The sequence below is a fragment of the Theropithecus gelada genome, chromosome 5 (assembly GCF_003255815.1).
Source record: "Theropithecus gelada isolate Dixy chromosome 5, Tgel_1.0, whole genome shotgun sequence".
NCBI lineage: Eukaryota > Metazoa > Chordata > Mammalia > Primates > Cercopithecidae > Theropithecus > Theropithecus gelada.
In genome coordinates this window covers 165,862,518-165,886,738 of record NC_037672.1, presented here as the reverse complement: position 1 = coordinate 165,886,738, position 24,221 = coordinate 165,862,518, and the positions used below count along the sequence as shown (strand labels likewise).

At 37.4% G+C, this 24,221-nt stretch overlaps 1 protein-coding gene across 1 annotated transcript; it reads left to right on the top strand.

Moving 5' to 3' along the window:
- Positions 1–894: 894 nt before the first annotated feature.
- Positions 895–24,016, top strand: CBR4 (carbonyl reductase 4). Its single transcript, XM_025384609.1, has 5 exons — positions 895–1,253; positions 3,771–3,891; positions 4,976–5,112; positions 9,188–9,322; positions 21,288–24,016. The coding sequence occupies exons 1-5, from the start codon at positions 896–898 to the stop codon at positions 21,464–21,466; spliced, it is 930 nt and encodes a 309-aa protein (XP_025240394.1). The 5' UTR covers position 895; the 3' UTR covers positions 21,467–24,016.
- Positions 24,017–24,221: the final 205 nt, after the last annotated feature.

Here is a 24,221-nt window from a genome sequence, read left to right as displayed (position 1 = left end):
TTTGCATTTTACTAAGTATGATTTTGGATACCTCCTAGTGTTTCATGTGTATTAGTCCTGTAGTTCGGGGGTGTAGTTTTTTTTTAGTGGTAGGGACCATAGTTCATACTTTTCTGAATCATCTAGTAAAATAGTATTGTATCAAGAAATGCTTTCTTTTTACACTATGATTGTAACAAACATTGAATTTTTTAGCTTATTAACTGTCAGAGCACCCAGCACATCTTTAGAATTGCAGGGACCCATTTTTGTTTCCCTACAGCAGCCGAAGGTTGTTTCATAGATCTTGCAAAACTATTCAATCATTCCGTTAAAATTCCTTGACCTCCTGCTGGATGATGTTCGACAGGGCATTCATCTTCACGACACCCTTCGCGATGAATGGTAACATCTGGGCGGGTAGAGGTCCATTTCTGCAGCATCCTGGGGGAGGAACAGATAGGGTAGGTTTTGGCGTGGGTGCGATACTTGGGGACTTCTTCAACAGGTAGGACATCAAGTCTGTAGGCAAAACAAAACCTGGGCGAAGGGCAAATACCGGAGCCCCGAACGGCTCAAGTCCACTAATGCTTGCTCTGGGTTCTAACTACGTGATCAAGTCGTCTCGGTTTGCCAGGGAAAGCCCAGCGTCTTGACAACCCTGTCAGTTCCGAACAAACCGGGTTGATTGGTCACCGGGGCTCGAATCCCGACTAACACGACCCAGCGGAGACAGAGGATCCCCCTCAGTGCCACAAGTACATTTCCCACCGAGCAACGCGCCTGCGCCAGTTGCTCTCCTGCGTCAAGACTACAGGTCCCAGCATGCAACTAGGCCCCCTCCAGACCATTCTTCCGCCGGGGGGAGCTCTCGCCGGCGTACTTGTTAGGCGCGGCACGGAAGAGTCCGTGCGTGATGACGTCGACGCGGCGTCGCCGAGCCCTTCTCCCCTTTTTACGCCTCTTGCATTACCAGAGTCAGGCTGCAGGAGGTGTCGGTGCCGAGCGGCGTATTTTTTTCTGCGGGTTGCCTTTTGTTTTTCCTTTGGAACCGCGGTTGTTCAAAAGCTTGACGGAACTTGGAAAAGGACTTCCACTCCCGCCCTCTTTCCGCCGAGTTTGTGACTCCGAGATGGACAAAGTGTGTGCTATTTTTGGAGGCTCCCGAGGCATTGGCAGGGCTGTGGCCCAGTTAATGGCCCGGAAAGGCTACCGCCTGGCGATCATTGCCAGAAACCTGGAAGGGGCCAAAGCCGCCGCCGGTGACCTCGGCGGTAGGTACCAAACTGGAGTTGTCCAGTTGTATGGCCGCGGTCCAGGCGCTTAAAATCTTTGTGAAACGAGCGGTATGGTCTTACAGGGCTCTGAGGTTTCTCGTTGCAACCGCTTGCAGGCGCTTTAGAATGCGTCTCGTGCAGAAAACCCCGATCTCCCTGAGCCTCGCAGAACGCCGGCAGCGCAGCCTGCCGCCGAGGGCTGAGCACTTGGGGTTTTCTTTGATACCTGGTAGTCTTATGAGGCCCCACTAATAAGCACCCTCCGCCCTGCGGCTAGTGCTAACCCTGAGGAACGTCGCTGTTGTGGGAGAGAGCCACGTAACCGTTTACTTTTAATGTAGGGAAAAGGGCGAGTTCTCGGCCCCCGGAGACAGGGCTGGGCCGAAAGGAGTTCAGGCAGGAAAGGTAGGAGTGCAGGTATTAAAGGGCTCCCTTCAGTTTTGCCCAAGGGCGGTGCTTTGGCCCTGCGCGAATGCACAAAGCAGTGTTTGATGAAGAAACCCTTTTGAGTGCCAGCCAGTTTTGAGATATACCTGGTTTGCTTTAATGTTACTAAATTGTTTTGGTGAGTTTTGCAAATGGACAGTTGAACTTTGTTCTGCCAAATTCTTTTTTATTGCATTTAAACTTCAGGATTTTTTATTTCCGGGTTATTAATAGTGGATTAGTCATTTTGTGAATTTAACTCTTCCTTGAATTTAGGGAGAAAGGACGTTAGAAAGATCGGAAGATGCTATTTGTTTAATTACTAGACTGGACAAAATTGTACTTCATTTACTATCAGGGAGGCATGGGGAGAATAGAGGCCTAGGGGTGCGTCTTGTGGCTCTTACTGTTTTTGTGTGTGTGTGTGGTTTGTGTGTTTTTTTTTTTTTTTTTTTGAGACGGAGGCTCGCTCTGTCACCCAGGTTGGATTGCAGTGACGCTGTCTCGGCTCACTGCAAGCTCCGCCTCCCGGGTTTACGCCATTCTGGAGCCTCAGCCTCCGGAGTAGCAGGGACTACAGGCGCCCGCCACCATGCCCTGCTAATTTTTTTCTTTTTTCTTTTTTTTTTTTTTTTAAGTAGAGATGGGGTTTCACCGTGTTAGCCAGGATGGTCTAGATCTCCTCACCTCGTGATCCGCCCATCTCGGCCTCCCAAAGTGTTGGGATTACAGGTGTGAGCCACCACGCCCCGGCCTTTTTTTTTTTTTTTTTTTGAGAGGGCTTCCTTCCCATTATGTTGCCTGGGCTAGACTCCAACTCCTGATTTACTGGGCTCTGGAGATCTTCTCACCTCAGCCTCCCAAGGACCTGGGACTATAGGCGCCAGGTGTGGCTGTTCTTTTTTAAGTTAACATTATTGATCAGTTTGGTATCACCTGTTCAGTGCTGGTTGTGAAAGTATTGGGCTCTCTAAAAGAAAAAAAATTCTGTAAATTATAACTCAGGGAGAATGCCAGTGAATGCTTCTTGAAGCTCATATTCCTTGCCATTCTAACAAAGGAGGGGAAGAGTGGTGACCCTTACCGAGTCACCCCAAGCCATCAGTGTTTGCTGGACTGGATTGATGCCATTAGTTGAGCTTTCAAAGGTGGTTTTGGACACCACAAGTCTTCAGGTGAAAACCAAGAGTAAGACACAGGATGCTTTTGGGCCCTGCATTACTTTGAATCGTGTTCCATGAGAGACTGGTTTTCATCTAGAAAGTATAATTCCCCAGGTCACTTACTGTTTCCAAAAGCTTGATGTTGTAATGTTGGTGTAAGCATATTTGTCAAGGTCAGACAGGAAATAAGCAACTTTTAGCTTTTAAAAACAATTCTACATTTTAGAGTATTAAAATGGTAGATTATTACATAGGGAATGATGCTTTATTTTCCTTTGAAGTGTTTTTTGGCATTTAACCATTTTTTAAAAAGTGGTAAGTAACCATTGCTTTTAGTGAAAAGTGATTTTTCCCCCCGTGGTTTATAGTTTTAGCATTTTTACAGCTTCTTGTGTTGTCTCGTCTCTCCTGATGGTCAGGTTTGAATAATAGTCGTTATAATATATGTGCCATAGTGCATCTGCAGCACTTAAAAAGAAGAAATCTCAGAGTTCCTGTTCAGGGCCAAAGAAACTAATTCAACAAAAACCTGACAGAATTAGACATAAATTTCAAAAAAGAATATAAAACCGAGAAGACTGTCGAATTGGGTAGTGTGAGTTCAGTGTTAAAGCTATAAATACTATTAGATGAATCTTACAGAGCCTTTATAACTTGAAAAAGCCCTCCCCTCTTTGTTGATTAAAAAGAAAATTTTAAAATTAACTTTCTGTAGTAGTACTTTATTTCCTCTTTGTTCCCCCATCCCAGTTTGATTAGACCACCTCTGTGAAAGCCAGGCCTCATGACATTACTTTTTTAATCTCTAGGTTCTAGATTAGCACAGGCCTGCCATCTTAGGTAAATGTTTAACGAATGTGTATTGAGCACATTTAAAATTTGAGTTATAACGTATAATTAATTCTTCTTTGACTTCGTTGTGTAGGAGATCATTTGGCATTTAGCTGTGATGTTGCTAAAGAACATGATGTTCAAAATACATTTGAAGAGATGGAGAAACATTTAGGTCGAGTAAATTTCTTGGTAAATGCAGCTGGTATTAACAGGTTGGTCACAGATTTAAATAAATTTCTGATATATATTTAAAACTTTTATTCCTAATATGTCTTTGATTAGTATAAGTTAATATGTTTATTTTATTTCTAACTGGGAGTAAAAGCTATTTTAAAACTTGTCAATCCATAATTCTTTTCTTTTATATTGAGATACAACATATAACACATGTCCAGCTTAATCGATTTTTAAATTTTATTTTATTTTATTTTTTAAAATTTTTATTTTTTGAGGCGGAGTCTTGCTCTGTCCCCCCACACTGGAGTGCAGTGGCGCGATCTCGGCTTACTGCAAGCTCCGCCTGCCGGTTTCACGCCATTCTCCTGCCTCAGCCTCCAGAGTAGCTGGGACTACAGGCACCTGCCATCACGCCCGGCTAATTTTTCTGTATTTTTGGTAGAGACGGGGTTTCACCGTGTTAGCCAGGATGGTCTCGATCTCCTGACCTCGTGATCTGCCTGCCTCGGCCTCCCAAAGTGCTGGGATTACAGGCATGAGCCACCGCGCCTGGCCCAGCTTAATCGATTTTAACATTGTAGTCATCACACATATTGAGGTGTAGAATGTTTCCAGTGCTCCAGAAGGCAGTGTCTTCTCAATACTTTCTTGTTGGTAACTATTTTCTGAGTTTTGTCACCATATATACGTTTTGCCAGTTTGTGAACTTAACACTAATAGAATCATGGAGTGGACATTATTTTTTAAAAGATGAATTTATGAGAGAATATTTAGAATAACATTAATTTTCTTGCTAAACAAGGCTTAGTATGACAGTTGCTCAGGTCATTCAAACTATTTTGGCTACATGGTACTCCTTTTAGGGGTTAAGAATATTTCCACTCAAGCTGAGACGGGGTAAGAACCTGTCTTCCAAGTGGATCCTTTCTGGTTTATCAATTGTTATTTTAATGTTTCTCAAGCCAAGTTCAAAATGGGACTCTAGGTATTCTAGTTATTCGAGCTCAGATAGGAAGCACTTCTTGCACTCTACTTTCAGTAAAAATGTTATATTAGTCTTAACCTCTTTTGTTTGTTTTTATCTTACTATATACTGTTATATGCTGTTTCATTTCGTAGGGATAGTCTTTTAGTAAGAACAAAAACTGAAGATATGGTATCTCAGCTTCATACTAACCTCTTGGGTTCCATGCTGACCTGTAAAGCTGCCATGAGGGCTATGATTCAACAACAGGGAGGGTCTATTGTTAATGTAGGTGAGTCTTCACCTTTGTGAATTTATAATTATCCCATAATACCTTACCATAAAAATATTTAATCTACTAATTTGTAATTTATTGTGAAACATGAATGAAATTTATATTATCTATGGAAAAAAGGATTTAATTAATTGATTAATGAGTAAAATAAGAGTCACACATTCACATCCCTATAGGAGTCAGGCCGGTGTTAAATGAGTGACACCACTGAGTACTAGAAAAATGACAGTACCAGCCATGTGATAAATGATATCCAGCTTCATTGTCCAGAGCCCATATGGAATGGTGGAGACCACTACTTAGATTCAGTAGATTGTTGCTGTGCAAAAATGTGATTCCAGTTTTGCCAGCAATTTTGATTTTTCCAGAGAAATTGGACCATCCTGATTTTTATGTGAAACTTTTTTTTTTTTTTTTTAAATAGAGACAAGGTCACACTATGCGGCCCAGGCTGGTCTTTAACTCCTGGGCTCAAGTGATCCTCCTGAAGTGCTGGGATTATAGGCGTGAGCCACGTGCCTAGCCAGGAACCTAATTTTTAAAACATGGACAAGGAATTGAAGTAGACAGTAGGGGCTAAGTAATATTGTCTACAGCAGTTGCATGGGTTACTATTAAAGCTTGCGTAGAGGTTTAAAGGAAGATAAAATTTCTCTGTTTTTAAGAATGGATGTAAGTAACCCTTAGTTTTCAGTTCATCTAACCTACAGGGCAGATAAACTGTGGAGTATATGCCTGTAGAACTTAAAATGCAAAATGACTTGAAATTTTATTTCAGTTTGATAATTTGGAAATACTAGGATATAATTTGTTTTTATTTTCAAATGGTAAAACCTTAAAAGGCCACAAAAGGGGGATGCTGCTCCATAAAAGTAAATGACCCTGTTCTTTTAAATGTAGGAAATGGTTTTTCAAGCCAGAATTTAGGGTTTTTCTGTTTTGAAAACGAGAGAAGGAAAGAATACTATGCTAATAAACTAAGGGGACATGAGAGCGTTTTGGACATTTACCCTTTTTAAGGGATCCGTTTTCTTATTTAAGAGATTAGTCAATGAGTCAACCTTTGCCTTTTAACACAGCCGGATAAGGACTTGGCATATTTATAAGTAGGCAGACAGGTCTGTATCTGTCACCTGATAACCTGAGGTATATTTATTTAACTCTAAAATATTCTTTTTGTTTTTAGGTATATTTAAAAAAACCCATCAGTCCTCCTTATGCATGCAAAACCTTTAGAATTGAGCTAAAAGTAAAATAATAGATAATAAAAAGTAAGTTGAGAATCTTACTACAGAAAGGACTACTTTAAACTGCTAGACACTTCATTGATATTTCAGAAATTACCACTTTTTGACCTGATGAACAGTAGTGCGTGGCACAAATCAAAGCTGCTAAAGCTTCTTTTTGGTATTTCTTTTTTTTCTTTTAAAAGCCACTCATATTTAGCCACCAACTTTAGTGACACTATTGGTAATAAGTTCTGATAACCTGCTACCATCGGACCAGCCCTGTTTGGTATTTTTTTTGTACATGTATTTTTCTTTTTTTGTGTCTCTGTATTTTTCTTTCTGATAAACACTTCTTTCTCTGTCCATATGCATTTCTTCAGTCTGATGTCTTTTCTGTCTGTGTACCTCATAGTTCTCTTCCTTTATTATTATTAATTGGCCGACAATATATAATGTAGATAAATATTCTAATACTGAACTTGTTGATTCTAATGGATGTTTGGAATGTTTTCTTTTTTTAAAATTACTTTTAAAAAATTTTGTGAGGTCCTTGATTAATTTTTATATCATAAGTATAGGTCAGTGGTGCAGAAAATTACTTCCCCACTTCTATTTTGCAAGAATTTATTTGCATATAGTTGATACTTGAATTAAAAATTATTACATATTCATTAGATGTGGTCACTCAAGAATCTTCAGTAGGCAGTACAATTTACAATACATCACTGAATGTAATGAAATTGCACTTTTACAAAATGTTTATAATTGAAGCTTTGCCAATTTAGATGGACAGTACAAGCATGTCTTGCAGATATTGTAGCTTTGGTTCTGCTCCACCAGAATAAAGCGAATATCTCAAGAATGTAAGTCACACAAATTGAATTGCTGCAATCTCATGATAAAACAGATGGGTGAGGAGTGGCTTCTTATGTATGGATAAACAAAGTTGTTTCTCAAGATGGAATCTACTCCTTGTGAAGATATCAATAGTGTTGAAATGACAAAGGATTTAGAATATCCTATAAACTTAGTTGATAAAGCAATAGCAGGGATTGAGAGGAGTGGCTCCAATTTTTAAAGTTCTACTTGGATAAAATGCTATCAAACAGCATCACATGCTGCAGAGAAATCTTTCATGAAATGAAGAGTCAATCAATGTGGCAAATTTTGTGTTACCCAATTGTTTAGTTTCTCAGTGCATGTAAAAGTTATATTATGATCTATTAAGTATGCAGTAGCATTATATCTAAAAAACAACGTAAATACTTTGTTGCTAAAAAATACTTAATTGCTAAAAAGTGCTAATGATCATCTGAGCTTCTCTCAAGTCATAATCTTTTTGCTGGCATAGGGTCCCGCCTTGATGTTGATGGCTGCTGACTGATAATGGTGGCTGTGGCAATTTCTTAAGACAAAATTTTTTATCCAAGTAAAAAATCCAAGTGGATTTTATTCAAGTGGAGCCACTCCTCTCAGTCCCTGCTATTGCTTTATCAACTAAGTTTGTAGGATATTCTAAATCCTTTGTCATTTCAACACTATTCACATCTTCATAAGGAGTAGATTCCATCTTGAGAAACAACTTTGTTTATCCATACATAAGAAGCCACTCCTCACCCATTTGTTTTATCATGAGATTGCAGCAATTCGGTCACACCTTCAGGCTCCACTTGTAATTCTGCTCCATTGAAGTCTTGAACCCCACAAAGTCGTCCATAAGGGTTGAAATAACTTCTTTCAAACTCCTGTTAATGTTGATATTTTGACGTCCTGCCATGAATCACAAATGTTCTGAATGATATATAGAACAGTGAATCCTTTCCAGAAGGCTGTCAATTTACTTTGCCCAGATTCCTAAGAGGACTTACTATTTATGACTGCTATAGACTTATAAAGTGTTTCTTAAATAAGACTTGAAAGTCAAAATTATCCCTTGATCCATGAGCTGAAGAAAGGATATTGTGTTAACAGGCACAAAAACAGCATTAATCTCCTTGCACATCTCTCCATCGGAGCTCTTTGGTGAGCAGGTGCATTGTCAGTGAGCAGTAATATTTTGTTTGTGGCACCCCAACAGCAGTGAACATCTAGAATCACTGACCACAGATCATTATAACAGACATCATAATAATGAAAAGGTTTAAGATGGTGTGAAAATTATCAAAATGCGACAAAGAGACACAGAGTGAGCACTGCTCACAGTGAGCCATGCTGTTGGAAAATTGCTAATAGGATTGCTTGATGGCAGGGTTGCTACAAGCCTTCAATTTGTTAAAAAAACAAGAAAACAAAAAAACCCCACAATATCTGCAAAGCACAATAAAGCAGAACAATAAAATGAGTTATGCACGTAATTCAATTTTAGTGAGATTTGTCTTCAAATGAACTAGTTTTTAAAGAGAAGATGAGAGCTTTCTGCCTTATGTCTGTGTTGTAGAATCATAAAATTAGTTAGCTTTTGTCTGACTAATTGTTTTTTGGGCATTAACCTCTACCTGCTGGAAGCCTTTATAAATACCAGAGAATTTTCATACAGAGTTTTCATCATATCTGACATGCTCAGAAATTAGAGTGTGTCCCCTTCACATAATGAATCAATTTGCAAGCACCTGCATTGGCAGTTTTATATCAGCTGCTTTCAAATGCTATTTTCTGTATGTATCTGGAGCAGACTTGGACTCATATCTTCCGTAAATGACTGATGACAGTGGTTAGAATTTCTGATTTTAACAAAGGACAAGGTGAGGTGGGTTTTACCTTTTTGTTTACTATAAATTATCTGAATTTTCAAGTAACCCCATTAATTGAATTTAATACGCTTTTTTTTTTTTTTTTTGTCCTAGGAAGCATTGTTGGCTTAAAAGGCAATTCTGGCCAGTCCGTTTACAGTGCCAGTAAAGGAGGATTAGTTGGATTTTCACGTGCTCTTGCTAAAGAGGTAGCAAGAAAGAAAATTAGAGTGAATGTAGTTGCACCAGGTTAGTGAAAACTTTATTAAAATAACTTGATTATAATTATTGTTTTATCGGGAAACCATTATTTGGAACATTAGTAATTGACATCTGGGTAGAATAGTTTGTAAAATGATTGTGAAAAGAATGAAATAATGAACTGGGAGACTCAAAAAAATTTCTTGTACCTCATATTCTATATAAAGTCTATCTGTTAGCCTGTTTGCATTTATATAAAGGACTATCTGAGGTAATTCATAAAGAAAAGAGGCTTATTTGGCTCTCGGGTCTGCAGGCTGTACAAGCATGACACCAGCATCTGCTCAGCTTCTGGTGAGGCCAAGGAAGCTTTTTTTCAATCATAGCAGAAGGTAAAGAGGTAGCAGGCAAGTCGTATGGGGGTAGCAAGAGCAAGAGAGAGGAGGTGGCAGGCTCTAAACAACCAGCTCTGGCGTGAACAGTGAGAACTCATTTGTTACCATGTGGAGGGCACCAAGCTATTCATGAAGAATCCGCCTCCATGACCCAAACACCTCCCACTAGGCCCACCTCCGACACTGGGAATCACATTTCAACATGAGATTTGGAGGGGACAAACATCCAAAACATAGGAGGCTTTATTTTTAAATTTGGCACTAATGGAATAACTTAAGGTGGAGAGGGTCTTAGAGATCATTTTTTCCAGTCATTTTTGTAGATTAGAAAACTGTACCTGGGATTCAGAGTGACTTGCCTAAGGTTATACATCTAGTTTATGGAAAAACTGTTACTAAAAGCTTTGTCTTTTGATTTCCACCTAATGGAAGCTTAAAATTAATGTCCTACCAGGTGTGGTAGCTCATGCAGGAGGCTGAGGCAGGAGTATCGTGAGGCCAGGAGTTCCAGATCAGCCTGAGCAACATAGCAAGATGCTGTCCGTACCGAAAGAAAAAAAAATTAGCCGGGCATAGTGGTGCATACCTATAGTCCCAGCTACTTGGGAGGCTAAAGCAGGAGGATTGCTGGAGCCCAGGAGTTGGAGGTTGCAGTGAGCTATGATCATGCCATTGTACTCCAGCCTAGGTGACAGAGCGAGACCTTGTCGAGACCCTGTCTCTATAAAAATAAAAAATTTCTTTTTAGATTTCCTTTATATCATTACACAAACTTTAGATAGTTTTGTTCTTTTACTACTATGGTCTGTCTAAACTATCTGGAACCTCCCATTTTCCTAATTTTTACATTTCCATTATTTGCCTTTTGCCAGGTTACTAGTTGATACAATTGCCTGGATTAATGAAAAGGGTAATAAAATGGTGCTAAAACTCAAAAATACATTATCACTAATTAGCTGGTGTGCTAGAAATTTTGATTAGGTATTTACTTGGTATTTAAGTAACACAAGTGTTTTTATCTACCTCTGCCAGTTAGCCATGGAATCTTTGTCCTAGCCTACTGTAGGTACTTAAGAATTAATCACCTATATAAGAAAAGGCAGTTTATTTCGGTTTGCTGGTCGTTTGTAAGAAAGAGAGGGCTGAAGTAGACGTTTGCCACCTTTCCCTTTCCAGTCACTAACGGCTCCAGCTTGGACCTTACTTACAGTTGGTGTTTTCTTTGGCACTGAGGTTGAGCCAGCAGGTATCAGGGATTTATCAAAATATCCTGGTAACCGTTTTGGTCTATAGTGTGTCTTTATTTCAATTCTTTTTTTTTTTTTTTGGCACGGCGACTAGCTACATTCAGACATTCTAAATCTATGAATATTTGATAAGTGACTGTGGTTCAGATACATCTATTTTCTGGGAGTAGGGAGAGAAAGAAAAAGAAAAAGCAATCCAAAAGCAGCATTTTTGTTACCTTAGTGCTGTTTTCTCTTTGTGTATGCTTTATGCAAGCTGATTGATTTTTAGCGTTAGCCTAGATGAAACATCTGTGGAATAAATTATTTGTGGTTTGGAACTACATGTATTTGCTTCCCTCTCTTTTCAGGATTGGAATATTGTGGGTAATGAAGGCTTAATTTTAGTTCATGATAATTTAAAAGCTGAATGGTTACAGGAAATGCAAGTGTTCTTAGCTAACAGTAGCTCATGCAGCAAACTTTCTGGCATGTCTCCTACGTGCAGGGGCTGTGCTAGCTCCCCAAATACAGGAATGAATAGGTATTTCTGCACAAGGAGCTAAGTATAGTGAAAAAGACTGACATGTAAACAAATAATTGCAATGTCTTATGATAAATATAAAATAGAGGTACATATATGGTGCTATGGAAATGTTGAAGAAAGAAAGAATGCTTAATTTTGTCTAGTTAAGAGTAAATAGTTGTCAAGGCAGTAGACTAAATAGTGGGAATCCAGTTTGCATACTAAGGGGAAGTTTTAAGATTGTTATGGAAGTGTGGTTGTAGTCTTTCTTTCTTAAAGATTTTACTTTCCAGTGCAGTCTTTTATTTTATTTTTTTTTGAAAGTGGTAGTTTTATTTATCACTCCCCTTTTTCATTGAGCATAGAATAGAACCCTTATAGAGCATAATATATATTTATATATTACGGATTTCCAGTGCAATTTATACTACAGATAACAACCTGTAGCTGAACATGTTGCCATTTAATAGGGTGGCCTTTATGTATATTTAGCAGATTTGATGGCATGAATATGCATTATTGGTCAGAAGCAAAGTGCAACTTGAAATAGTAGAATTACATCAGTTCTATGGATTATTTACCAACCTTATTTTAGATAGTAATTTCAACCAGATTCTTCAACAGATCTTCTAACAGAGCTAACAAACATCAGAGTTAACAATGTCAGTTTTCCTGGTCGCCTTCAAATAGAGTTTCCAATTAGCAGGAAAACAGCTTAAAAGCAAATTATAACAGGAAAAGCAAGGAACAAGGAAAATAATAAATTAGGCTGCCATTCATTGCCTAATATTGTTGACTGTTTTTAAAGATCAATAGCTGGTAATCTTTGGTATTACTTTAAATATGAAATAAACTGTTCATGGTAAATCTTACTGATTGGAAAATATTGAATATTAGAAACAATATTGGATAAGTGGAACCTATAATGGCTATATTACTTTAAAAAAATATGTGTTTTGAATAGCTAATATTGTACAAAATTCAAAAGTACAAAAAGGCATGAAGAATCTTTTCTCCTCTGGACATTCAGTTACTTAAAAGTAATTGCTGTTAACTACATAGTTTCTTTTGTATTTCATTTAAGCCAATAAAGCAGGCTAGGCGTGAGTGTAAGATAACACAAATTGTATCATGCAATTCACAGTGTTCTGTATCTTCCTTTTTTCATAGAACAATATACCTTGGTGATGTTTCTATGTTTTTCCATATAGAGCTGCTTCACTTTCTAAAATAACAGCTTTGTGGAAATACAATTCACATACCATACAATTCACCCATTTAAATTGTACAATTCAGTGGTTTTAGTAAGTCACAGAATTGTTCAATCTTTACCACAGTAAATTTTAGAATATTTTCATCATTTTTAAAGAAATCCTAAACCCATTAGCATTCATTCCCTATTTCTTTCCTATCTCCCCAGGTTTTGGTAACCGCTAAACTACTTTCTGTCTCTACAGATTTGCGTATTCCGGACATTTCATATAAATGGAATCATGTAATAATTGGTGTTTTGTGACTGTTGTGTCACTTTTAATGGCTGAATGAAAACAGAAAATAATGTTTGTTTTAAGGGTATGCCTAACTTATTTAACCTGTTGTCTTTTGACGGGCATTTATTTTCTGAACTTTTTCTGTTACAACTGCAGTGACAATACTTGTATATAGTTTATTTTGCACATTTGCAAGTATATGAGTGTAATCTTGGGACTGGAATTGCCAAGACCTCAGAGGTATATGCATTTTTAATTTTGACAAATAGTATTGTGTGTATTTCTAGAGGATACTTTAAGTGTTTCAGCACTTTTATTTATTTATTTTTTAAGTTGAAGAGCTTTTATGTTTACTGCTTGGAGAAAATCTTGGTGACAAAGATTTGTATGAGTTTGGCAGCTACTCAGAGCAGATATTCTAAGTGTTCTTATGTGCTGTTTGGAATGAAGTTGATTTCTCACTCTGCTTCCTTCTACAAACATAATATTAAGACATAGAAATTTGTTCTGGTTAAAATCTTGGTTTAGTTTTTTGGTAAGAGCCTTATTTCTCCTCCCTTAGAAAAGTGTCTGGGGTTGTTTTTGTTTTTTTTTGAGTCCTGGAAACTTTAATCAAAGAGTGGACATCTGAGCTGGTAGATACATCAAATAGTGCCCCATCTCACAATTGTTAGTACTAGTGATAAGCTAAAATCCTGATGCCTTTTTAAATATAAAGGCTCTGCTGTATATAAAAATGTTGAAAACTAAAATAATGACCTAGGAATATGGAAATGAAGTGTTTCTATTTATACTATATAGCTAGTCAGAAATACATAAAGGAAACAAATCTTTTTAAAAAAATTGTTAAAAATTTTTTTTGAGATGGGGTTTCACTCTGTTGCCTAGGTTGGAGTATAGTGGTGCAGTCTTGGCTCACTGCAGCCTCGACCTTCTGGGCTCAAGCTATCCTCCTGCCTCAGTAGTAGCTGGGAATACAGGCATAAGCCACCACGCCTAGCCTATATCTTTAGAGTTTATCAAATATAAATTCTCACTGGGCAGGAGCCATGCATTTACTTTTATGAGCAAGAGTATCCCTGTTCCTAAAGAGTTCCTGTAAAAATTGTACTGGGTTTTTAATCACATATATGGAACTAAACTAGAAGTATCTTTGCTCTAAATTGGTTTAGTGCTTGTCGTTTCAATTATCTTTTCATTGATTTAAGAAGTGATAACTTTGTAGCCAATTGGAAACCTCTGACTGTCCAGGTGATGCAGTAGCATCATTTGTTGGACAGTGGCATCTACTAGTAGTTTGTAAATTTTATAGCCTAGTTTGAAAGGCATTGTAAATATATACCTGGCAAAAAGGGGAGTAGAGCACAATTTCCAGAATTTTATAAATGAAGTGAAAGAATGATATGGGGGAAGAGTCCTTTGGGGCCAAGAAGAGAGCACAGACCAGAAAGTAATACAAGCAGAAAGAAGGGTGTGTGAGTTGTTTAAGGACTATTAATCTCTCTCTTCAAGTCTGTGATACATGATATGGAATCCAAGAGACTATTTATATGTCATGCCCTGGGTTGTGAATATATTTATAAATGAAGATCATGTGGTTCATAACCTTTAATATAAAATGACATGGAAGTTCCGTACAGCCCAGAGTAATTTATCATTAGAGACTAGCTTTACATTTTTAATTTAATTTCCGATAAATTTTAATTTCTGATAAAGTGGGGACAGATACATGAGTTTTAAAAAGCTACAGACAGATTATTAGGGCAGTAAAACTATTCTGTATGCTACTATAATGGTGGACACATGATATTATGCATTTGTCCAGACCTGTAGAACTGTACAGTCTAAAGAGTGACCTCTTAGCTTGTGAAGACAAAATGGTATTAAATAAATGAATAAATAAATACATAAAATAAAGAGTGAACCCTAATATAAACCATGGACTTTACTTAACAATGTATCAATATTGGTTTATCAGTTGTAAAAAATGTGCCACACTAAGGTAAGATGTTAGTAATAGGGGGAAATGGGAAGGAGGGGTGAAAAGGGGGTGCATGGGATCTCTCTGAACGTTGTGTTCAATTTACTGTAAACCTAAAATTCCTCAAAAACGTAAAGTTTATACGTGTTTTAAAAAGCTACAGAAAATGAAGAGAGGCTCTTTGGACATGTGCTTGTCCTCCACAGAAAATAACAATCACAGAGGAAAAACCAGCATTGGTGAATTCATCCCTTCCTTTCAGCTTGGCCTCTTTCATCCACTTTACTTTTAGTGCAGAGTTCAGTGATGGCTAGCAGCTCTCCACTGATATTTGTTATCCCAAGTATCCATTCATAGGTCTTGGGAGAGGTTGTGGCAAGCTTTCCCTAAATAAATCACACCCTTGTCTTCTAAGCTTGAGCGGTAGAGGGAGACTCTTCCTTCGAGGTGGGTGGCTGAACATCATTCCTGTTCTGGACTTCTTGTAATCATCAGATTGTACAGATCCGACCTAACATAGACATAGATCATAGCAGAGATGAATCCAGGCTGTAATGTTTAACAGGACCTTATTAAAAGCTTCAAGATGTCAGCCTTTATCTGTTCCATATCTAGCTTACTTGGTTGTTTTTGGGGGATCACATGTCTGTCCTCCAAATTGGAAACCCCTAACTCTCCAGGAGATGCAGTAGCATTATTTGTTGGACAGTGGCACCTACTGGTAGTTTGTAATTTTTATAGCCTAGTGTGAAAGGCATTGTAAATGTATACCTAGCAAAAAGGGGAGTAGAGCAAAATTTCCAGAGTTTTACAAATGAAGTGAAAGGATGATATGGGGGAGAGTCCTTTGGGGCCAAGCAGAGAGAGAGCATAGACTAGAAAGTAATACAAGCAGAAAGAAGGGTGCCAGCCTGTGTCTGTGTGGTAGAGGTTATCTTGCCATCTCTCTGGGATTGTCCCTGAAAGTGTCTCACTGCTTAGGTCTCCTTGCCTGTCTAAGGCTTGGAGACCTTCCAGTATCTCATGCCTTATTCTAGATCTGCTTTTTTCCCGAGGTGAAAAAACACGTTCAAATGGTCACTCACAACTTTTGTGGCCTTACTTTTTGTCTCCAAAAGGACAAACATATCAGAACTAGCATCCACCCAGAAGGGCCAATCAGTTCCTTTCAACACAGCATGGATGAAAACCCAGGTTAGCATTAGTGCTTCTTGAATTGGAAGTAGTCTAACCTGTATGTACCTACCAATGTGAGAACTGAGGGCCCTTCTAGGGGAACTTACTTTCCTGAATTTCAAGTAAAGTTGTCATGAAGAATACTTAATGAGGCATACTTTTAATCTTTGAATCGTAGGGTTGCAGGGGCTAACAGAAACCTCAGGCCAGGCTGCATGGTGGCTTACGCCTGTAATCCCAGTACTTTGGGAGGCCAAGGCAGGCTGATCACTTAAGGCCAGGAGTTTGAGACCAGCGCAACCAACCTTGTGAAACCCTGCCTCTACTAAAAATACAAAATTAGCCTGGTGTGGTGACGAATGCATGGAATCCTAACTACTCAGGAGGCTAAGGCATGAACTTGGGAGGTGGAGGTTTCAGTGAGCCGAGATCATGCCATTGCACTCTAGCCTGTGTGACAGGAGCCAAACTCCGTCTCAAAAAAAAAAACAAAACAAAAAACAAAAAAACCAAAAACTAGCTGGGCATGGTGATAGGCGCCTGTAGTCCCAGCTACTGGGGTGGCTGAGGCAGGAGAATTGCTTGAACCTGGGAGGCAGAGGTTGCAGTGAGCCGCAGTTGTGCCACTGCACTCCAGCTTGGGTGACAGAGCCAGACTGTCTTAAAAAAAAAAAAAAAAAAAAAAAAAAGCAAAAAAGAAAAAAAAAGAAACCTCAGAGATCTGTCATTTTCCATCTATTTCATTCATTTTATGATACAGAAACAGTCATTCAGTTGCAGATAGTACGTGACTGTTGGGAACAGGCCCCCAAATCTGGCCATAAACTGGCCCCAAAACTGACCATAAACAAAATCTCTGCAGCCCCGTGACAAGTTCGTGATGGCCATGACGCCCATGCTGAAGGTTGTGGGTTTACTGGAATGAGGGCAAGGAACATCTGGCCCACCCAGGGTGGAAGACTTCTTAAAGGTGTTCCTGAACCACAAACAATAAATAGCATGAGCGATTTGCACCTTAAGGACATGCTCCTGCTTCAGATAACTAGCCAGACCCATCCCTTTATTTCGGCCTATCCCTTCATTTCGGCCCATCCCTTTGTTTCCCATAAGGAATACTTTTAGTTAATCTATAATCTATAGGAACAATGCTTATCACTGGCTTGCGGTCAGTAAATATGTGGGTAAATCTCTGTTCGAGGCTCTCAGCTTTGAAGGCTGTAAGAAGCCTGATTTCCCACTCCACACTCTATATTTCTGTATGTGTGTCTTTAATTCTTCTAGTGCTGCTGGGTGGGGTCTCCATGACTGAGCTGGTCTTGGCACATGATTTTTCTCAGGTTATAGCTTTAATAGTATTAGCAGAGCAGGGAACAGAACCTAGTTTAATGTATCCTAATCCAGTGGTTTTTTAAACCACAAAATGCTGCCTTTGAGAAAAAAGGCCAGGCCAGCAGAGTCAGAAGTTGAGCCTGGGATTTGCAAAGTCACAAGGTCTTTCTTGCAAACCATTTCTACTGTAGTTTATCGTGTTTTTCTGTTTTTGTTTTTTAGGTTAAAATGCATCAATTTTTATGCTGAGAGTTTTTGAGAGTTACTGGGAAGTATTCTATGCTAATTTTGCTAGAGTTCGAAAAGAACTTAAAGGATAATTGTGTCTATCTCTGAGAAGATAACATGAACTTTTACATGTTTTTGACAATTTTTATTCATTCTGCTTTTATTACAAGTATGAGATGAGGTTTGCTTCCTAGGATACTCTCTGAGGCACTTTTGAAAATACTTTTGTCGGCTGGGCACAGTGGCTGTAATCCTAGCACTTTGGGAGGCTGAGGTGGGTGGATCACCTGAGGTCAGGAGTTCAGGACCATCCTGGCCAACCTGGTGAAAACCCCGTCTCTACTAAAAATACAAAAATTAGCTGGGCGTAGTGGCATATGCCTGTAGTCCTAGCTACTGGGGCGGCTGAGGCAGGAAAATTGCTTGAACCCAGGAGGCGGAGGTTGCGGTGAGCCGAGATCGCACCACTGCACTCTAGCCTGGTGACAGAGTGAGACTCTTGTCAAAAAAAAATAAAATAAAAAGGAAGATACGTGTATCTAAAGACAGAAAACTTTGGATAGCAAGAACCCCCAAGACATTAAGATGATTGGATTGCCTGTTGATTATTGTGACTCTTCACTGTAAATTAAGTTTCATTTACAGTTCATTGGAAATTCTACAGAGGCTAGTATCAATATCTGTGTTAGCTGCTCCTCCTTTTATTCTTGCATTCCTTCTGGCCTTCTCATTCTTCTTAAAGATGAGAGGATATGAAGGAAATATTGCTGACTTTTAAAATAAATGTGGTAAGATTTTATGGCAGAGAAGACTGTATTTCACAATGTAATTTCACAGTGAAACATACATAATACAAAATTAGTTTTGTTATTCCAGGCCTTCATTACAGACTATCTGAAGGTAGTACTGTGTGTATTTTTTCAACGACTTTTTATCTGAATACAAAAGTAATATATATATCTGTTGTAGACAGTTTGCAAAAAGCAGAAAAATATAAAGAAAATAAAAATCATCATTACCTGTAATTCTAGTATCTAATGATAATCACTGTTAATATTTTGGTATAATACTTTTTTCAGTCATTAGTATAAGTTTTTTGTTGTGTTTTTAATAGTGGTATAACAGTTCATTTGTAACCTACATTTTATACACAAATGTTATTTTTAGATTTAAATATCCTATAGCATAATTTTAATTTTTTATTTTTATCTTATTTTATTCATTTATTTGTATAAATACAAATGAATGCAGGTGCAGATGCAGTTTTGTTACATGCATAGATTTCATAGTGGGAAGTCAGGGCTTTTAGGGTGTCTATCACCTGAATAACACACATTGTACCCATTAGGTAATTTCTTATTCACCTCCGTCCCACCCTCTCACCCTTCTGAATCTCCATTGTCATCACATCCATGTATACACATTCTTTAGCTCCCAGTTACAAATGAGAACATATAGCATTATTTGTAATACCTGCATTATTTTGTTGTATGGATGTATCATAACTTATTTAACCAGTTTCTTATTGAAAGACATTTAGCTTGTTTCAGTTTTTCCCTAATGAAAGTGTCATTCATAAGCTTCATGATAGACAAATCTATGAATATTTTTCACAAGACTTTTAAGAATATGCATAGATATTTATAACTGCAAACCTAGAGAAAGGAAAGTTAAGTAATTACATAGTATTGCGTAATAAACCAATGGCCTAATGTTAATTCTTAATTCATTGTTTACTTCACATTTATTATGGTACTTTAAAAGGTAATATATTTAGGTTTATCTATAGTTTGAGCTATAAATGATTTAGTTTTAACATAGGGCAATTTGGAAACTATATTTTTGAGATTGCACATTAAATGTTTACTTCACAAGTCATGTTGAGCTTTTAGTCCATCTATTTTTCCTGACCTTAAAAAAATTTTTTTCTAACTATTCTTTTCATGAGGATAAATATTGCTTTCTTTTTAATAACCCAAATGATTGAGTAATATACAGGATACTGATTTTAAGTTAAGCATTTTATTAATAATGTGTATTTGTATGTCCTGTATTAATCTTACAGATTTTCTTCATAAGTCTACAGTTCTCCCTGGTATATATTTGCAATTATTTAGGATTAGTTGGTTATATAATATGTAGTTAGTTCTTTATACTGTAGAACTTAATACATTCTTTAGAACATATTCTCGTCAGGCTTTACTGAATACACCAGTACTATATTAAATTTTGAATTTTCTGTGTTTACTTGTATCAGAATTGGATATGATCATAAGATTTTAAAATACGGATGTGGGAAATGCCGGCCTTTCTAATCATCAGCTACCAAATCAATTCATGTGTCCACTTTTGTGATGCCTTCCTTCCCTTGACACTACTTTCCACTCTCTTCTATCCCTGCCTTAGTGAAAATTAATCTGTTCTGTGGTATTTTATGTATACTTCTATCAGGATATTCACCAGACTTCTTACATCATAATCGGGTGTGCAAGTGACCATTTCCTCCACAAATCATAGGTTCCCCAAAGAGTGGAATTTTGTTTCATTCATGTTTGTATCTACCTACTTACATTTTGCTAGGTGGGCCAGATACTTGGGGATCAGATATTTTAGTGTCCAGTAAATATTCATTGAGTTAAATTGTATAAAAATATAGGCTTGGTGTCTTGATTACTAACAAAACTATTTTGTTTTGTTTTGCTTTTTTTGAGATGGAGTTTCGCTCGTCGCCCAGGCCTGGAGTGCAGTGACGCTATCTAGACTCACTCCAACCTCTGCCCGCCTCCCAGGTTCAAGCAGTTCTCCTGCCTCAGACTTCTGAGTAGCTGGGATTACAGGCGCCTGCCACCACACCCAGCTAGTGTTTTGTATTTTTAGTAGAGACGGGGTTTCACCATGTTGGGCAGGCTGGTCTCGAACTCCTCCCCTCAGGTGATCCACCCGCGTGGCCTCCCAAAGTGCTGGGATAACAGGCGTGAGTCACCGCACCCAGCCAACAAAACTATTTTATAAACAAGGATTACTAATAATCTCAAATTATAGGGTGGGTATGGTGGCTCATGCCTGTAATTCCAGCACTTTGGGAGGCTGAGGTGGGTCGATCCCTTGAGTCCAGGAGTTTGAGACCAGCCTGGGCCACATGACGAAACCCCATCTCTACAAAAAGTACAAAAACTAGCTGAGTGTGGTGGTGCACGCCTATAGTCCCAGTTACTTGGGAGGCTGAGGCAAGAGGATCACTTGTGGGATGGGGGAGGGACTGCATTGGGAATTACACCTGATGTAAATGACGAGTTGATGGGTGCTGACGAGTTGATGGGTGCTGACGAGTTGATGGCTGCAGCACACCAACATGGCACAAGTATACATATGTAACAAACCTGCACATTATGCACATGTACCCTAGAACTCAAAGTATGATAATTTAAAAAAAAAAAAAAAGAGGATCACTTGTGCCCCAGAGGTCCAGGCTACAATGAGTCATCTTTGCACCACCGTGTTCTAGCCTGGGTGACAGCAAGACCCTGTCTCAAAAAAAAAAAATTAAAAAAAAAAAAAATTTCAAATTAAAATTTTCAGAAACAAATTCATTATGTTTTTTTGAAATTCAGCAGATGTCTTAGTGTGTACCCTTTTCAACTAAACAAACATTTCTCTTTTAGGATTCGTACACACAGATATGACAAAAGACTTGAAAGAAGAACATTTAAAGAAAAAAATTCCTCTTGGAAGGTTTGGAGAAACTATTGAGGTGGCACATGCGGTTGTGTTTCTTTTAGAATCACCATATGTTACAGGGCATGTTCTGGTAGTGGATGGGGGATTACAACTCATTTTGTAATTTATAGATTATTCAGTTATAGGGGTGGTTAGCATCAGGGGCACACTTTGGCTACAGATTGGACAATTATGCCTACATGGGTAACATTTGCTAATCAAACTTGCTGATGCTACAAATGTTAATTTCTGTCTTTATAAAAATATGTCTGAAAAGAACAATGTGTGACAAGTGTTTTTTTTTTTTGGTCTAAGTTACAGCAGTGTTGTTTTGTTTAAAAAGCCTTCATGAGATACAATTCACATACCATATAAATTACACATTTAAAATATACAAGTCAGTGGTTTTAACATATTTAAATATATGTGCAACCATCCCCCCAGACAAATTGTATTTTCTAAAGGCTATGTATCACTTCGGTTACCTTATAGACTGTAGCAATCTTAGTATATAGACATTTTGCAAGTCATGTAGACAAGTATTGATTTATATATTTTGCCTCAAAAGTAGAAAACTTATATTGTCTAATTATGATGAATTATTTTCTTGTATCAAGCTAAATTTTCTAAAAGTTAAGCTTATGGGCTATTGCCAAAATAAGAGGATTTAGAGGACACTGATTGTCAATACTTTAGCAGGCCCACTAACGATAAATATATTCCTTTTGTCTGTGCTTGGGTGATCAGTTTTTATATAAGTTGCAAAACATAGTGTTCATTAAAGACATGAATTTAGAATTGATTTCTTTGAGTGGTATTTCTCTTGATTGAGCAGCTGGACAAAATAATCTGCAAATTTAAATGTGGCGCATTTGACCCATTCTTGAGAAATTCTCATAAGTGATGAGGATTAGCCCTTATCTTAAGGTTTTAATACCTGGTACAGTAGTGAGCTGCATAGATCTCATGAACTTGGGACGTGTTTTTTATTCATGAAGAACTTAGAATAGTGACTATTAATATTTAAAAACAGAAATATAACATTTAAAAAATTAAGAGTATTTTGCATTAGTGATTATGATTCTTATCCCAAAATTCTAGAAAGTAATAAATTCTTTATGAATAACCATAAGTAATAAATAAATTTGCAATAACAATAAATTCAGTGTCTTTACAAGAAGCAGTTAAAGCACTGGGTCTTAAGTGAGAATATTTGCCTGGGAGTAGAGATAAAGACACAAACCAAATGTAAAATACCAGGTAATGATTATTTTGCACTGAACTCTTTTATGGGGAATAGTATGATATTTTCAGTGTCACTCCATTCATGTTGATTTGGAGTTGGCAATTATTTTGTGTAATTGTGTAAATATTTAATTTTATATTGAAAGTGCAAGATTATGAATAGGATATACTAATAAATGCAAAGTAATAACAAAAGTCAAAGCAGTGTTCTAAATCAAGATTCTGGGTACCTTAATTATTTTAATTATTTTAAATTTATCTTTGAAATAGTTTTCTAAGATTAATCTACTCAGGATATGAGAAAGTCAATTAAGTGTGAGTATCATTAAACAAATTATCTATTAAATGCAGGACATGGTAACATACAGAATTTATCGGGCATTGCCAAGTCTGGGCACATATAGGAAATGCAGCACTCAGGATGGTTTCAAATGTAGTAGCTGATGCTTGTAAGGTAGGAGAGCTTATTCAGACATAGTAGATAGTTTCTCTAATGCTGTCTCACCTGCTGGCCTTTGTCTACCTGTACTTCCCCATTATGGCAGTCCATTCAGTCTTGAGTTTTCTTCTCTGGACACCTTATGCTCTGAAATCACGAGCAAGGCTGATTCAATTGGTGATTTGGGTAGAAAGCAGTATCTTTTGCTGACATTAAGATGTAGATTATAGATAGGTTTAGCCTTTAAGTGTATGTTTTTATACTTTAAAATAAGAAATAAAACCTTTTAAACTATTCCACCTCCTCCCCCAGCCTATCTCAAACTGGTAGAATATACGGAGAGATCTTGAAAGAGGTAAAATAAACCTTCACTGCTCCACTTCAGGTGAATCCATCTACTCCCACTGACCTAGTAGAATTTTTAATTTAATACTTACATTCTATTTCTGAAATCAGTTGTGAACTGTTGCCTTATTTTCAGAGGTTTGAGAAAACCTCAGTGAATTCAGTTTTTAAAATCTGCTATTCTGAGAAGCATTGAATGAATTCTTAACAAGAAGACTCATCTGTAGCTGTTTACAGACTCTTATAAGCCCATAAGGGTTCTGTGCTTAGCATTAACAAAATAAGGTTTATAGGTAAAGCCAATGTATTAATTTTTTTTTTGCATGGAGGGCTTTAAAATTTGTGCCCTTTTTCATATTTTATTCATACTCAATTTATGGTTTGTAACTGCTTTTTAGGGAGATAATTATATGTTATAAATTAGTTTTGGGGGAATAGTTGTGCAAAGAGGATAATTTAATTTACATGCTTCTGTTACTCAGAATAAAGAGAGAAGACTACGCTGCATATTCAAGAGTTGTGCCTTACATTGGTGAAATATTTTTTTCTAAGATTTTCAAAAGGAATGTGTAAATTGAGAAATGATACCACTGTCCTAACTTGATAAACATACTATTCTTAAATAAAGTATTTAATGATTTTAAACTTTCTAATGTTAATTTTATCTTTGTCTGCAACTATAAGAGTTTAAAAATTTGTCTTTCAATTACATTGTAAAACTTTTGAGGGAAGAGACCATACTGTTTTCCTTCATTTAACTAATTAAGTAATTCAACAGATATTAAGTGCTTACTAAATATTTTGTATTTGTTTTGATACCCACACCTTGCCTACTTATCTCTGAATATAT

Bases quoted from the DNA above. Each gene is read 5' to 3' on its own strand.
- CBR4 (XM_025384609.1), top strand. From the start codon at position 896: ATGACGTCGACGCGGCGTCGCCGAGCCCTTCTCCCCTTTTTACGCCTC. The intron at 5,113-9,187 runs GTGAGTCTTCAC...TTTTTGTCCTAG, and splicing joins AGGGTCTATTGTTAATGTAG to GAAGCATTGTTGGCTTAAAA. The intron at 9,323-21,287 runs GTTAGTGAAAAC...TTTCTCTTTTAG, and splicing joins AGTGAATGTAGTTGCACCAG to GATTCGTACACACAGATATG.